Source organism: Aulonocara stuartgranti, assembly GCF_965226115.1.
Source record: "Aulonocara stuartgranti genome assembly, chromosome: 17".
In the NCBI taxonomy this organism is placed as follows: domain Eukaryota; kingdom Metazoa; phylum Chordata; class Actinopteri; order Cichliformes; family Cichlidae; genus Aulonocara; species Aulonocara stuartgranti.
The window spans coordinates 32527412-32543783 of NC_138953.1; the positions used below are offsets into that span (position 1 = coordinate 32527412).

The following is a 16372-nucleotide window of genomic DNA, read 5'->3' on the forward strand; positions in this document are numbered from 1 at the left end:
GGCCAAGCTCCCGCTACGATTAAAAACCCTGCTTTATATAGGTTATCCAGTTCTGATTCATCTAACAGTGTTCTCCCTGCAACATTGTGTGTTCGACACTTTTCGCCTTGAATTCAAGCAGAGAATGGGTTAAAATTGAGGCCCGGGGCCCCCCAGTCATTAAGCCGCACTAGATTATAGCCAGCTCAAGTCTACGTCTCAGTATATTCCAATGGGGTCCATTAAACTGTGGTACAGCTTTCTGTCAATCCTTTTGCCTGTTTTTTGCTTCTTCTTTTTTAAGTTCATCCTTGCAGCTCTTAGCACTTGGCAGGCATCTCATATTCCCGAACAGGGAGCAAACCGCATGAATATTTTTAAAACCAGAAAGGGGGCATTTATGATTTAAAAAAAACAGCTACACTGGTTCAAGATGTAACTACATGCAAACGTCTCAAGTGGGGCACTAAAAAAAAAAAAAACACAGATCAGGGCAACGTGCGAATGTCTCGTGACTGAGCTGAGGCCCCGAGGTTATTAAAAGTTTCCTGTCTCATTTACACTCACGCCCTCTGAGGATTATCAAGTTTAAGAGGTGAAAAGACATCCTTTGTCTGCACGCTCATGAAGCAGCCCTACACACCTGAGCTTATGCTGATCTTAACCAGTTTGGCTACCGCTATTTGGCTTTCCAATCGGAGCCTCTGTCACACTCTGTGAAGGCTCAAACATCTGCTTTTTTTCTCTCTTCTCCCATGTGGCAGCCTAGAAGGAGGCAGAAGAAATCCCGAAGAAGGAGGCTCCCGCTGATGTGACGCTTATGTGCTCAACGATGAAGAGTGTTAAACCCCCCCACCCTCCGAAAGGCTGCAGCTGGCTCATCACTCTTTTTAATTCACACCCATGGCAGGCTGTCTATGAGTCTGTTGCCCACTTCTGGTTGTGTAGTCAAGTAGGGAGGTTTGGGGGGATTCTTCACTCACTTTTTTTCCAGATTCTTCCTTCTCCTCCTCCCTCCATTTCTCTCTCTCTCTCTCTTTATTCCCTGCCACGCTCTGCCTCTCTGCCACCGTCTTGTCTGCCTCGCTGCTGCATCGCATCACCTTCTACAGGCCGTCTCCATCTCTCTTGAGAGTCCACTGCTCTTTTCAGAAAGTGATAGCTTTTCTGCTGCCCTGTCCTCTCCCCTATCCTCCTCTCCCCCCCCCCTCCACCTTCCCCTTAAGTAGGTGTTCTTCGCCACCCCCTCCTTCATCTTCTCACATACATGCCTCGTTTTATTCCTCCCTTCTCTCGCTGTCACTTTATTTTATTTATTTTTTTCTATTTTAGCTGTTTCATAGGCCACCGCTGCACTAAAAAAAAAAGTGGTGATTCCCTCAAAACACACACACCCTCACACAAATCTTTGGATCCGACTTCCGTTCAACCTGTTATAACCCTAACCAAGGCTGTAGATGAATAAATGAAGCGTGGCTGAACTTGATTGTATATTTTTTTTCTCCTGGTCTCTTCTCCAAACACTCCAAACATAGTTCACGTTACCCCTGAATGTTACCTCCAGAGGGAAAAAGACTTTTCTTAGTCCTTTAAAGCCTTTTTGATTGTTTCCAGTCTCAGCACACATCAGTGGGGCACGCAGAAAAAAGCTTACGCATCCCTTTAAAACACACACACACACACACATGCTTCTGATGTGATTAAGTCATGTGTCAGAAGATAACGCAGAGCTCACAGGTTCAAAAATAAGACTGTGCGAGATCAAAGTCTAGGGGTGTGTGTGCTCATTATGCAGCCCTTTGGGCTTCATTCGGTACAGCAGTGGTGGTATTCTGGTTGCAGCCTAATTAAGACACTGCCATCCTCAGTAAAAGCAGAGAAACACCCGTGCAATGATATCTGGAGGAGCAAAATTCATGCTCATTATATCATGTCTCTATTTTTTCCCCTAACACACATCCACGCAATCCTGAGTAAAAAAACACCTTTGAACGGGTGCTGTTAGAGCATGTACTCACCCAGCCACCACCGTGGGGAAATCCACGACAGAGAGAGAGAATAAAAAAATGCATAAAACAATAAAATCCCGCAAAAAGTAAGAAGCAGTGAAACTGAGACAATGAATAACACAGACTGGTCAAAACCATTCAGCAAAGGAATGTGTGTTAGAGAGAGAGAGAGAGAGAGAGGGAAAGGTGGGAAACACACACACACACCCTCGCTGAGAAATGCAAAAGAGATCAGCGCATTTGGTAACGTGGAGAAAAGAATCTGCGTGTTTAGATACCTCGGAAATGAGGAAAATCAAATCATCCGCCAGTGTGCGAGCGGTGATGCTCCGGCTCCAGCCTCCCCCGCAGGCTCCGTGGGGTCCCTGTCCGTCTAAAGCAACTTCCTTGCGAAACTCAGCAGTTTCACCTCCACCCTCACACACGCACACACACAATCAATATATATATCTGTATATCCTGAAGTAAAAATCTCTTTGTTCCACAACAGCAAAAGGAATTTGAAGACAATTTAGACAATCCTCATGGCGATGACTGGAGAAAGGAGCAGATCTGTGCAGCTGCCACACAAGAACAAAAACAAGGAAAAAAAGAAAAAAGAAAAGAAAGTGTTCTGTCGTGACCAACAGAGCTGATTTAGGGGCTCAAAATCAACTATTAACTCCGCACTTGTTAATGGAGACAATAGAGGGAGGCTGCCTGTAATGAAGTCGATGCCCAGGAATGAATCTCAGACAGAGAGGTGTGGAGAGAGGGAGAAAGAGAGCGAGGGAGAGGAGAGGGTGATGAAGGGGGGGACAGAGTGCAGGAATTCATCATGCGCGGACTCTCGTCAGTAACGCTCAATAACGCTGTTAAAACCCACCTGATTGTTATCCGCTCCTTCTCTAAGCTCTCCGCACTTTGCGCATAAACCCTTCCAGTGAAGTCCGCTCGCGCTGCTCCGCGTACGCGCGCGCACACTAACACCACCAACACCCCCCCTTCTCCAGGTTGTCGGTGCTGAAAAGGACAGCGCACGACACGAAGCTGCCACACGAAGCGCGAACCCCCTGTCCCCCAGCTCTACGTGAAACATATGTATGTATTGGAGGCGTCGGGTCTGCATCTGCCGCCTGCACCAAATCATCCTCTAATTGCGCCACTGTCGTCCAGCAGAATCCACCCATTCAATCAAGTTTATTACCAGTCAATCGGATCGATTGTTTCCCCAGTGGAAGGCGTTGGTTATTAGAGCACGTTAATAAGTCATCAGAATATGCTCAGGCGGTTGTGCCACACTCTTAATTGCTTCAACTTCAGTCCGTTTTTTGTTTTTTGTTTTTTACTGCGCCCATTGATTCCCCCTTCCACACACCCCTCCTCTTCCTCTTTGTACAATCATAGCGCCATGGTTCTTTGTGGTGAATGGAATTAAACAAATGAACCGCATCCCATCTGCTGTGTAATAACAATTTGATAAGCTGTGTGGAGTCAGAAACCAGGCAATTGAAACAGACCCGGGTGTTCCCTCATGTGACAGCGTGTAAGATGTGCGCAACACGTCCAATTTGTGGCTTTTCCGATTCGGAGGGAGGTGCATAGACGCGGAGCAATGGCACCATCTAGCGGTGGATGTCTTGTAATTGCAACAGGAAAGGGGCAGGTGAGCGTTATCAAATTCCTAAAGAAAATTAAAAGAAAGGAAAGAAAGAAAGATAAAAAGAAAAAAGTCATGGCAGGAGTTGAATAAAACAGTTTTGAAGTTTTTCTTTTTATAAATATGTACATGAGCTTTAATTCTATGGACTCAATTGGCCAATATAAGAAGTGTACTAAAATGAGCTTTCAAGTTAAAGTGTAACCTTCATGTCTACACTAGTAATGGGTTCATTTTGTTCCATCTCCTTTCATTTTATACCTCTGTACATAAGTTAGCTTGTTTGTTTGTTTTCAGGTCCCCTGAGCTCAGGACGTCAACTTTGAAGTAGGTCCTGTGACAGTGATGACTAAACTCTTCACGTGCCAAATTCCTTTCAGGTGATTTTCGAAATCTTCTTCAAAAACGTTACATTTGTTCTTTTTTAATGTTATTATGGTACAAACAGCTGTAATAAGTACTTATACAAAAGAGCTTTCATTTCTAGATAGGTCTACTGAAATTGGAGTAAGTGACAGATTTGTATCGGGCAATTTTAAAGGTAGTCGAGTATTTCCACCAGATACATGACTTATACACCTACTTCTTTAATTAGACTTTGCTAGTACATGGTTGGACCTTGTGTTTTTAGAACTGCTTTAATTATGCATGCCTGAGACTCAACAAGATGCTGGAGACAGTCCTCCAAGATTCTGGTCCATATTGACATGATATCATCACACGGTTGCTGTAAATTTGCTCTATTGGATTGAGTTCTGGTGACTGTAGCATTAATTTGACTACAGTGAACTTATTGGTTTCACGTTTAAGAAACCAATTTGAGATGATTTGAGCTTTGTGGCATGGTTATCCTGCTAGAATGGACCACCAGAAGATGGGTGGCTGGACTTTTAAGGGGTTAGCAACAATATCCAGGTATGACAGTATCTTCTATTGTCCAGCTTCCTGTTCTTAGCTGACAGGAGTGGCTGCTGCTGTAGCTCATCAGCTCTTCAACCACTGACATCTGTGTTCAGAGATGCTCTTCTGCATACCTTTGCTTCAACAACAGGAACCATCCTCCTCTTACCTGTAGACCCTAGAGATGGTTGTGTGGATCAGCAGAAAGAAGAGTCCATCTGGCACCAACAGCCACACAACAAAGTCTCCCAAATCGCTTTTCTTCCTCATTATGCTGCTCAGTTTGATGTTCAACAATTTGTCTTGACAGGCAGACACTGCTAGTAGCAGCAGCATTGACCTACTGCCATGTGATTGGTTAATTATATGTTTGTGTTAATGAGCAGCTTAATACGGTGTACCTAATAAAATGGCCAGTGAGCATATCTGACAATGTTGTTTGCAGAGATTGAAATTATTACCCAGTGTAACGGTGTGGCTCACTGTCTATGGACCTACTGATATCAGGCTTTGACTGTACTTACGAATAGATATGTGTTCATATCTTTGAATAATATTTCCTGCACTCAATAAAATGTCTCTTACTGTCACCACCACAACTCAGTGGCATTAAAAAATAAAAAGATGCATTTCAGCAAAGTTGGGCGGGGAAAATGGAAAGCTGGGGAAAAAAGCCAAGTCTCCAAAGACATAATTCTTGAAAAACCAAATGAAATCTGCAAACGTTGTAAACAAACAAGACTGATTGAAGTAGGTGACTCACACTTCAAAAAGAGAGAAAAAGACAAAGCCACACAACAACCTACTGAGGTTTAAAGCAGTATAGTTTTATTTAAGTGGTTGGTTTCAACATTCTTGTCACTGAAAGGCTTTTCTAACGCTTGTCAAATGCTCTAGAAGGTGAGCTTAATAACATTACAACTTATGATTAAAGAAATGTCAAAATTAAAAAATAATAATAATAATCTAAAAGTCTCTTGAGGTTTCATTCCTGCTCTCTTCTGGACACATTTCAACAACAAAATCTCCTCCTTCAAACAGTGTAAGATTTTAAAAAAAGAAAAGAAAAAGAAAAGAACTAATGGTGGAACAATGCAAGCTTGCCTCAGCAATAAACAATTACAGAGTTGTAACTAGTCAGACGTGTTAAAAGCATATGGCCAACCAACACAAGTGAGTAACTATTTTGACTATTAGAACTATTATTTATACCATCCGTGCAGGATGGATCGATATATACACACTGTCAAGACCTCGCTGCTCTAGCATTTTGGGTTATAAAAATAAAGTTTGGTCTTTCCTTTTTTTCAGGTTTTGTTCCATTTCATGGCTTTCTGTTTGAACAGTAAGACATATCTGCTTTTGGTCTTCCTTGATCCTTTCTTTCCAACTCTTATGTGCCAGTGTCTCAAAGACTACCATCAGGAGCTGTTAGCAAACAAGTAAACCCCAACCCTTCCATCCCTCTCAAGTTTGGGTACAGGAAATCATATTTTGAATGGAATTCATACAGTACTTGGTAAAAAAAAAAAAAACAACAAAAAACAATCTTACAGGTAAGAAGGGAAAGAAAAGTTCATGCCCCTGCATGTTTAAGTGGATGTAACAAAATACTTAATGCCAATTGTTAAATAAGGGGAATTTAATAGTTTTGCTTTCTGGATTTGTGGCTTTCTTATTATTCAAACCTGCCATGCGTGCTGCTTTAGGCACTGAGGTTGAGACACATCTACCAGGACCTGTGATGGAAAGTACAGTAACTAAAGGAAGAATCAGCAAGATGACAGTGGTAAGAAAATAATGTCTTCCAGTTAACAGTTTAAGGCAGTATGGCTGTTGGTGACCTGTCACATCCTGCAAACATTCAAGCACACATTACTCCACATAATGTGCTGTTCAGTTCCTTCTCGCTGTAATTTAGCATGCAGGGTGTCAGTTTGATAGTCCAAATGTTTCCCCTGCTGTACCACGTGTTGTTTCAGACTTTTATAAGTGGGAATTTGATTCATTTCTATAAAGTGAAAGATTCCTTCCAGAGTACAAAAACGTTCTCTGGAAGGATAACCTGGTGGTACAGGGTACTGTCATGGTAAAGGAAACACCCTTTACAAACATGCAATCACACCAAGTAGATAAGGCAGAAAAAACAGTGATTACCACATGAAACTGATTGAAGTGATATTAGAAGAAGCACGCACACATTTTGTTTTTTAAATCTTTAAAGAAAACTTAAAAATCCACTCTGGTATTTCCTTTTCTTTGGCTGTACCCTGTAATTCATAACATCTGAACTTGTTGGTCACTTTAGAGCTGACTAAATCCGACAAGTTTAAATTTCTGGGACAATGTACGTGACAAAATAGAGACTATTCAATTCTAAGGCGAGCATCAAACACTTTGGCTACAGTTTCTCTTCCTGGAAAGACAGCAGGGCACAAAAGTGGTCCAATCAACACAGGAATCAAGTAAGAGGGGGGAAAGCAGATGAACCAGCTGAATATAATAGGTCTGCATCACACCCAATTTAAGATATGGACATACATATAAGTCATAAATTAATGAAATGCTGCTGTAAGGATATAGGTTCATTTTGTGTAGGGTTAATTTAGCTTTATCTCTCAGTCTGTTTTTTGCAGAGACCACAATCCAGGTCTGATTTCCCTCCCTCTCTTACACACACACACACACACACACACACACACACACACACACACACACATAGATTAACTTCATCCTTTTACTAAAGGCCGTTTACAGGAGCAAAGCAGTACAAACTAGTCATCTGCATATGGATCCATATTCACATCTTGTAGTAGGTAAATAGAGAATATATATACCAGTAGTGAGTCTCTGTGTAGATAGCAGCGCCACCATCCAGCATGCTGGCTGGCTTCATCATGAAATTATACATGAATGTGAGATTCCAACAATATATTTGGTTCTTAAGCAAATGTGGAACATAAAACTGTTTGTACTTCACTCCTCCATCGGGCTCCGTTGTTCCTTTTTTGTTTGTTTCCTTCACATTTCCATCATCTTTTTCCTGTGCTTGCTCCATCTGCCTATTATTTTTCCAGTTTGTCATCGTTAGTGGCTCGCTAACCCTTTATTCCAGGGGGTCTGTGTGGAGACAGAGAGCAATGTAAAAGTGAGGGTAAAAAAATGATCAGAATGAGTTAAACGAAGAATCAAGGGAGAAGCAGGAGGTAAGAAAAAAGACTTCTAATGAGCAGAGTGATACACAGAGAAGTAAGTGAGAGTGAGCATGCAGGAAACAGCTGGTAAATCATGCCAAGCAGTTAATTAAAGGAGGAGAAGGAGGAGGAGGCTGATTGGGATTTCTCATCTCTGCCCAGGGAGTGGTCTTCAAGACTAACAAATAAACACACATTTCCTGCCACAAAGGAAACTGGCCCATCTCAAACACATTTATAGATTTGCTCAGGTATAAATGCATCTTGCAGGAGCTTGTCTTTTTGCAGTTTTGGCACACACATCAGGAAACAGAGAGGGAGACAAAAACACAAAAAGACAAACTGGCAGGGTGAGAACGAGGCAGCGATGAAGCAGCGGACTCGCTGCACTGGAGGGAAACTCTGTGTTCTTACACTGTTTTTCACCAGACCAGGGATTTGGAGCGGGTGCTGACTCCTTTCCTCCTGCTGGCTGCTGCTGTCGTTGCGTTACGATGGCTTCGCTTATGTGACTCCAGGTACAACTGAGGAAAATCATTCACAAATACATTCAAATGTTATGCAGATGTATGCTAGTGGTTTATTTTCATTTTATGAAGTCACTACTGGCCAAATGTGTTTTAATGTTGTGGTTGCAGGAAAAATAGCATACGGATGAATGCTTAATCTATGGATGACTTTGATTAATCAATTAATCATTTTGCTTATATACCAGAAAACTGCAGAGAGTCCAAGGTGACTCATTTAAATGCAAATTTGTGCTACTTCCTGTCTCGGTCAGAGCACTCTTTAAAACTGTTGACATTTTTAACCTCTGTAAGACTTTCTGTGGTATAAACAAAGGTTATTTGGTCTTTGTCAGTATCTGCCTATTCTCACAGGGAGAATTCGTGTCAGTCATACCTTCTTAGCAAAGGCCCGTCCACACTGGTCACAAGCGTGAAGGGAGAAATTCTTTGTCACTCTGACTTCAGTGGACGATGTCCCCGTGCTGCTCTCTGACTGGGCGTCATGTCGCCGCGTGTGTGGGGTTTGGTTGCTGGGTGAGGAAGAGGTGGTGGTGTTGGTGTTGGTGGAGGAGGAGGAGTTGTTGCGTTGGTGTGTGTGTTTTTCACTGCGGCGGGTCAGCGGGGGGCTGATGGGGTGGTGCTGATGGGTCTGCTGTCTCTCTTGCTTACGGGTGACGGGAGGGGACGGGGTGAAGACTGTCGACGACAGCTCCTGTTGTTTACGAGTGACGGGGGCTGGAGGTGGGGCAGAGGAAGAGGAGGCTGAAGAGGCTGTTGGGCCAGTTGTGGAGCACTCTTGCTTACGGGTGACGGGAGGTGAGGGGGAGGAAGACGACGAAGCGTGACGTCCGTTCACTTCCTCTTTGACGCTGCTGCCTGTCCTCTTGTTCGAATTGTTGAGGACTACCTCTGCTAGCCTCTTCACTGCCCTACTCTCCAGTTTGGGCATGATCTTGGCGAGGTACGTGGATGACTTCTTGTGAACTACGGTCACGTGACGCAAGACGTCGCGCTTGCGACGCGACTCGTAGCGACAGAGAGGGCAGCGGTAGAACTTAATGAAGATGTCGTTGCCGTCTGTGTGCAGCTCAATGTGTTTTGTTAAGTTCTGACGTGAGCTGAACTGTCGTTTGCACAGCTTGCAGAAGAGCTGCTTAAAGTCAAAGCCCACTGACAGTTTCGTCATTTTGGTGGCCATGCTGCCACTACACGCGTTTCCCCCACGGGAGGATGATGATGATAATGATGTCATTTTTGGGCTTGACGGGGCCTCTTCCTCCTTCACCTTCGTGGCATTGTGTGCCACAGAAACTCCTTTAGCTGTGCCAGTGCTGTCACTAGGAGAAGGTGCTGGACTGCTGACAATGTCCTCGTCGTCTTCTTCATCCGAGGGCTCCACTGCTTCCTCCTTAACCCTGACATTGTTGCTGACAGACAAGTTAGTGCTGCTGCTGTTGGAAGTGGCTGCTGCAGCGGTGGACGTTGCTGTACTAGAAGACTTGCTGCTTTTCATGCTGTATATCTTGTGGACTATACGCATGTGCCTCTTCAACATGAGCTGAAACACACAATTGAAATTCAAAAATTAATTCACGTTTGTTTTCTGAAGGAGCAAATTACATGACGACAAAATACCAACTTATTAACAAACCCTACCTGTGAGCTGTAATTCCTCTTGCAGAGCGTGCAGCGGCATGATGCCGAGTTTGCCTGTGTCGAGGCCGGGAGCTGAGTCTGAGGTTTGGCTTGGTTTTGGTTTGAAGATGATGTTTTAGAGTTCACAGGGGTGGACTTGGAGCTGTGGCCACGTGTTGGCGAGGCATTGCTGCTCTTTCTGGGAGGCGTGACTTCCAGTGAGAAGGGCTGGCCGGGACGTGAGGCTATGCTGGGTGTGATGGTGTCCCTTCGCAGACCACGATGCACCTCATCAAAGTGGCGTCGCACATTAGCTTTGGTAGCGAAGGTTTTGAGGCACACTGGACATGACTTTCCAGTAGGTGTGCTGAGTGTCCTCGGCCGACCTGTGGTGTCATGAAAAGGGTTATTATTGCGAACGATAATTCCTGCGGAAAAGTAAAAATTTCATTTAACATTAAAAAAACTAATTTTTTATAGCATGGTAGGTAAACACAAAGAACAATGAATAATAGCAAATGACCACAATTCGATACTTCACGTGGAATGTTTAGAACAATGTTACCAAAAATGACATCTAAAAAAATTCAAGCCCAGGCACTCGAGGTAGGTTTAAATGAGTAATAAATGCCTTTTACTTCATCAGGCTAAAGACATGAACATTTTTTGAAGGTTTACATTCACCTAACACTCAAAAGATCCCCAGTTTGAGAGACTGGGAGGTGAAACAAATGCCTTCAGGGCTGTTCCAGGAAGGGCATACCATCTGATGTGGTGACCCTTTGTGAATAACAGAGGAACCAAAAGAAGCTTTTCAGTGTCAGTTCTTTGTAAAAACAAGTCAATAACTTTTACAAATATTGTAAGGGTATGCAAAATACTGTTACACAATAGAGGGAGCAAGCTATTAATATTACAGTAATGCAAAGATCCATTTATTTTTCTTTTTTCTTAAAGAACAAGGAGGATTGTGGGAAAGGACACAATTTTAAGTAAGTTTTGTTAGATATTATAATTTGTCAGGACAGGAAAAGCACAACAGAAACTACTAGTCAATTTACCAGCACAAATACAGATTGCATACCTTTCACCATGGACAGCAAGCTCGTAGGAACTGTGCGTGTCTCTGTAAACTTTCTGAGTTCCTCGAGTTTTGTCTGGTGCATTTTGCGGCAGTGGCGTCTGATGCTGCGGCGCGAGTTGAAGTCTTGACCGCAAAGACAACAGGAGATTGTCACATCTTCAACCTGAATGAGAGTGAGAGAAATAAGACTGAGTTACTCAGCATCACAAAGAAGACAACGATTTGTCTTTGTTCTCTGCAACACCTACCCCACTGTTGGACCCCTCATCCTCAGGCGGTGGCTGCTCCTCTTTAGCCTCCTCTTCAGGCTCCCATCTCCTCTGTCCCTGGTTGTGTCCTGGGCTGTTGTGGCTTTCTGGTCCAGCTGTCTGGTTTGCCTGGTTATTCTCCACACTTTCCATTGATTCGCCCTCCCAATTTACTGGACTCTCTCTGGCACTGCAAGAAATACAAATATATCAGAAATGAAGAAAAGACATGATCTTAGAAGTTGTGGTACATCTTACTCCATCAGCGCAGTGCTGACCTGGGTGTGTGTGATGGAAACCGAGCAAGCTCCTCCTCTGTGGTGAGGTACTGAAACACAGCCTTTGTGGTGGTCTGAATGGGCTCCAGTCGGACTACGTAATCTGGCCGATCGGCTCGTGGATAGATAGCATCCAGTAAATCCTTCATGGCAACACTCTGCCTGTCATCACCTGATGAACCTATGAAAGAAAAATCCCAAGAAACAATCAATCAGCTGTTTGTCACATAATACACAAAAGAAAAACAAATGTATGCAAATAAACACAAATAAACACAAGTATATGAGTGTGACACAGATGTTCAGTCTCAGTGAAATCTTTAGAAGCTGAACTTAAGTCTGTATGACTTGAAGGCTATTCTGGTGCAGCTGCCTTATAAAGAGCAAGCTAGAAATTTGTCATGAAAACATTTGCCTTGCTAAAAATAAAATGCTAATACCGGCTGTGTTCACATGAGGTTACTACAGAGCCATGTTATACTGACAACACCCATTTAGAAAGGATATTTGAATATATATCGGAAAAAAAGATCATGAAGACAAGGTAACCCAAAATGAAAAGATTTTAATTAGTGGAAAATGATCCTCATTCAGCTGTAATGCCATCACCTGAAAGACTGCAATTTGGCCTAATGAGCTGCTACATCATACTATTAAAAAGAGAAACAGAAGCAGTCATTGTATTCATTTAAAATCTCTGACCTGTGGCAAATTGCACAAAGGCATCAGATAAAAGTGCCCAAATCTAAACGGACAAAATAATCTCACAGGGGCCGACCAGCTTTTCTCTTTCATTTTCTTTTGTGCCACTGAAAAGAGGAGAGAGTGAAACAACATTTAATATGGTTGGAGTGTAGAGTGGTTGTGGTGATTCAGGTTATGTAGTGAATGGATGAGGGTGCAGGGCTACAAAACACTGTCTCTGTGCAACTTTAGATTAGCACATATCCTTATCCACAAAGAGTATTTTATTTCAAGTAAATGCAAATGTTTACTCTTGACAGGATTAGGGTTTCCTCAACAATAATAAAGCCCTTATTTTATTCTTATAAATCACTGTGTGGTATGGGAACTGCAACAAAACTGATTTAAAGTCCCTCAGGTGGATTATAAGGACAGCAGAGAAGATCACTGTGGCCCTACCACTTACAGAACTATACAATGAACACTGTATCTGCTCTACAGAGCCCTCCCATCAATTGTTTACTGCTCTGCTGTCCGGCATATCTGAGCATCCAAACCAACACTCCCAGACACTGAAATAGCTTCCTCTCCCAGGCAGTAAGCCTCCTCAAAGCTTGGGGCACCAAGAGAGTGAACACAGGCTGCACTCACTCAGTCATATTTTACACTCTAGCATGTCTACACTGTATGGACATGCTTTAGACCACAGGTGACAAACTCCAGGCCTCGAGGGCTGCTGTCCTGCTTGTTTTCCAACTAGCCTGCCCTTGTAGCTTCTTATTGGCAAAGCACATGTAAACCAGATAATCAGCAGCAGGTAATGCAGGGATGTCTCAAAAACAGGCAGGATGCTGGCCCTCGAGGACTGGAGTTTGACACCTCTGCTATAGACTAACATACCTCACTAGCTCTACATTGAGACATACACAGCCACCTTAAATGGCACAAGGAAATTTACGCTCTTTGAATAACCACATATGTTATCCTCTGGTATATTTATACACACTTTATAGCTACCAGTGCTGTTACTGTAAAGTCTGCCTCTGTGGTTGTTATCCCTACTGGCAATGTAATCATGATGTCAGTGTCTGCACTGTAGGGTTGTCTTGCACTTTTATGTAGTGAATCATGGGTCATACCTGTATTGAACAAGTATGAATGAGTCATTTTCTAATATAATACACAACAAACCTTAGTTGATAGACTCCCGATTAGGAAAAACAAAAACAAAGCTGTACTTACTGCCGCACAGATCAAAAAGCAGATGAAGATAAGATACAATTAAAAGACTTTTTTTTTACAAGGTAAATAATATAACTGACTGTTCATACCAAGACAGCACTGTTTCTTAAAAGAAAGCAGAGAAAGCTAATGGAAAAATTGCTTGAAGACTTTCTTAGTGTACATCCTTCCTCTTGTAAAGCAAAGAGACGTGGACTCATACTATGGCTAATGAGGAGTAGATAAAACAAATGGTGCGAGTTCAAAGTCACTCTGCTTAGTAGTACGAGAGGAGAAACTGCATGATGGATAGATGTGCAATGGGATGTGGGTTTGTGTGTACAAAGACAGAGACAATAATGAGTATGAGACAGATGGCATGAAAGAGAGTAAAGGAACCTTGGGAGTGAGATAAAGTCAAATTTGAAGAAGCAGAAGGCGACGTTAAAGAAATCAGAGGCTTTTTTTCCCCTTGCCAAGGGCATTTGTGTGTGGGTAACCTCAGGGATTTATGGGGCCCAAGCTGAAGTGAAGTTTGATCCCTGCTTTATCCGGGGACTTACAGTTTGTCTGGGGGTGTTAACAAGTTAATTTGAATGCCCCCAGTCTTCACAAAAGGTCTGTCCCCAGTTCTTGCTGTACCTATTGATTTTATTACTGAGTTTTCAGACATCTTCTCTGCTCTTTTGGGGGCTTTCTCAGCAGAATTTGGATCATGAAGATGTATTCCAGACATGTTGACGAATGTGTGTCTTCATGCTTAGGCACGTTGTCACTGACCATCAGATTCAGGCAGGCGTGATAGGCAGTAGTACTCCTTATGTGTGATGAGGTTGGGCAGGCCTCTGAACAGACTGCGGCACAGTTTACACTCAAAGATGGTGTCCACCTCCCTTAGCAGCATGTGTTTTAGCTGGCTGGTGCCTGCAACAAAAATATAAGGAGTCAAAAGCACAGATACAGTATTTTCAAAAACAGCCCTAAGCGTAGGTTGGCTGCAGCATCATTATGCTGAAGGACATTTTATTAGATAAAATTTGAATTCATTTATATTTTCACTTTTTTTAAGACTCTGTATTATATCTTGATATAAGAAACCGCATAGAAAATTAGGATTAATCACAGAGGAATGATAAGTTCCTGTATGCATGAAAACCCTGTAGGGTAACTGTGATAGATATCATAATCCCTGGAATTAGTACTTTGTTCTTTTAAAGGATTTCTGATAATGATAATGAAGTCTTTGTATTAAGGACTACACTCCTTTCATCACTTTTACTTTTTCAAAAACTGTCATTCAGCATTCATTTCAATTGCGCATCTGTTCAGTGCTTTATTGGGTATGTGACGCATTGCTGCACCTTCCTTTTATTTACATGTGTCCATATATATATGCACATAGACACATTTATGTTATGCAAAAATCAGAGTAAACACCGTTAGGAGGACTCACACAGATGTCAGAACCACACACACACACACACACACACACACACACCTGCCACTTCATTTTATCCTTTGCCCTCTGCCACTGGCTCAGAACTATATGTGTAGTGGCATGGATTACAACAGCAAGGCATAACCACAGTGCGCTTACAATTTAGAGGTACAGAGCAGAAGATCAGACTAAACACAACTGGCTGAGTTCAAGCAGAATAATCATTATTTCAACAGAAACATAATCTACAGTATTTTGAATATTAATGACTATTGTATTGTACTGTTGATTTGTTTTAAGAGACTTAGTTGGAAGGAAAAGCTTTCGATTTAATAAAATCTGTGTCTGAACCTTCACCTATGGGCACGAGCTCTGGAAAGCTTTTCAAGCATTCCCAGCTGGGAAGAGAACCGGGGGTAGACCCAGAAATCACTGGAGAGGTTTTATAGTTATATAGCCTCGGGAAGACCCAGGAGGAACTGTAAAGCACTGCTGGGCAAAGGAAGACCAGCTAATAGGTGCTCACTGTCATCAGATAAGGAGACTTTACATTGCAATACATCATCTACATATGTGCCTTTCAGGCAGACTTCAAGCAGACTGACCACAGTGTCTACAGCTGTTCATGTCCTTGTCCGCAAGAGAGCATAATCATGGCTTCAGGAATCAAGAAGTGCAAGATGGATGGAAGAGAGGGATCCTTTTTTCTTAACTCCTTATCCAGTTCAGGGTTGCCTCTTTTCAATGTAGCAATTTGCTGATATTTTACAGACTAACCAATTAATCTATTAAATAAACAAATTAGAAATCAATAAAATTTGTGGTATAAAGGATGGCAATCCTGCTGATGTGTTACTGGGATTAGATCACAATTCCTTATGGCACTCCACTGTGAAAACTGTCAACACATATTCAACTGAAAGAAGGGAGCAATGACAGGAGTTCATAAATAAGAATGAAATGAAGGACAATAAGAAAACACAAACCAGAACGGAAGCATTCAATTATCTGCTGAATCCCAGACTTGGAGGTCTGCAGAGGCTGCTGGAGCAGAGGAGGATCACCCGGCTCCACACAGAGACCTAAAAAGAGAGAAAGAGAGAGAGCATTTTATTAAAGTGAGCGTGTAATTACAACAGAGTATGAAAGCCACTGAGAAATAAAGCATCACCTAGAAATTCTGGGGAGCTGGTGGGAACAAAGTATATTGCCAACGCCAGTGCTTAAAGGGCAAATACAATCAGAGTCAGACAATGAAGTCTGTTCAGGATAGTGATTCATTTTGAAATCATTACCTTCTAATACACACACACACACACACACACACACACACACACACACACACACACACGCGCGCACACACACACACACGCAAAATGAGAAAGCATGCCTTCTATCTTTGCCTTCTAGGATCAGCATTATAACGGAAAGGAAACACAGGACATGGGTGTAAATGAAAAAACACCCTTTACAAATGAAATCTCTCTGCAGGGATTGCTCAGAGGACTACAGCTCAAGTGGGAGTGATGAAAAATGTGCAGTGGGAGGGCAGAG

At 42.6% G+C, this 16372-nt stretch overlaps 2 protein-coding genes and 1 long non-coding RNA gene across 18 annotated transcripts in view; 1 reads left to right on the plus strand and 2 right to left on the minus strand.

The window, feature by feature from the left end:
- Positions 1-2999, minus strand: part of grm8a (glutamate receptor, metabotropic 8a) — a 323575-nt gene extending 320576 nt beyond the window's left edge. For 2 of the 5 annotated variants that reach the window (XM_082511551.1, XM_082511554.1), the window contains exon 1: positions 2854-2999. Coding sequence is in view for 1 of the 5 variants with exons in the window: in XM_082511555.1 (XP_082367681.1) it covers positions 1998-2126 (129 nt within the window). In the remaining 4 variants the exon portion in view is untranslated. The other 3 variants (XM_082511555.1, XM_082511553.1, XM_082511552.1) reach the window with 2 other exon arrangements.
- Positions 3000-3124: 125 nt separating this feature from the next.
- On the plus strand, positions 3125-4691 carry LOC309692758. Its single transcript, XR_014272436.1, has 3 exons — positions 3125-3633; positions 3925-4007; positions 4679-4691. It is a non-coding gene; the product is annotated as an uncharacterized lncRNA (long non-coding RNA).
- A 642-nt stretch (positions 4692-5333) lies between these two features.
- znf800b (zinc finger protein 800b) overlaps positions 5334-16372 on the minus strand; it is a 32636-nt gene continuing 21597 nt past the window's right edge. For all 12 annotated transcript variants that reach the window (XM_082510153.1, XM_082510159.1, XM_082510155.1 and 9 more), the window contains 9 exons: positions 15805-15900; positions 14161-14304; positions 11476-11656; positions 11198-11387; positions 10950-11112; positions 9887-10251; positions 8625-9788; positions 8136-8245; positions 5334-7647 (listed from right to left, as the gene is read on the minus strand). In XM_082510153.1, the coding sequence (XP_082366279.1) occupies positions 8144-8245; positions 8625-9788; positions 9887-10251; positions 10950-11112; positions 11198-11387; positions 11476-11656; positions 14161-14304; positions 15805-15900 (2405 nt within the window). In that variant the 3' untranslated portion in view covers positions 5334-7647; positions 8136-8143. The remainder of the gene's footprint in view (positions 7648-8135; positions 8246-8624; positions 9789-9886; positions 10252-10949; positions 11113-11197; positions 11388-11475; positions 11657-14160; positions 14305-15804; positions 15901-16372) is intronic.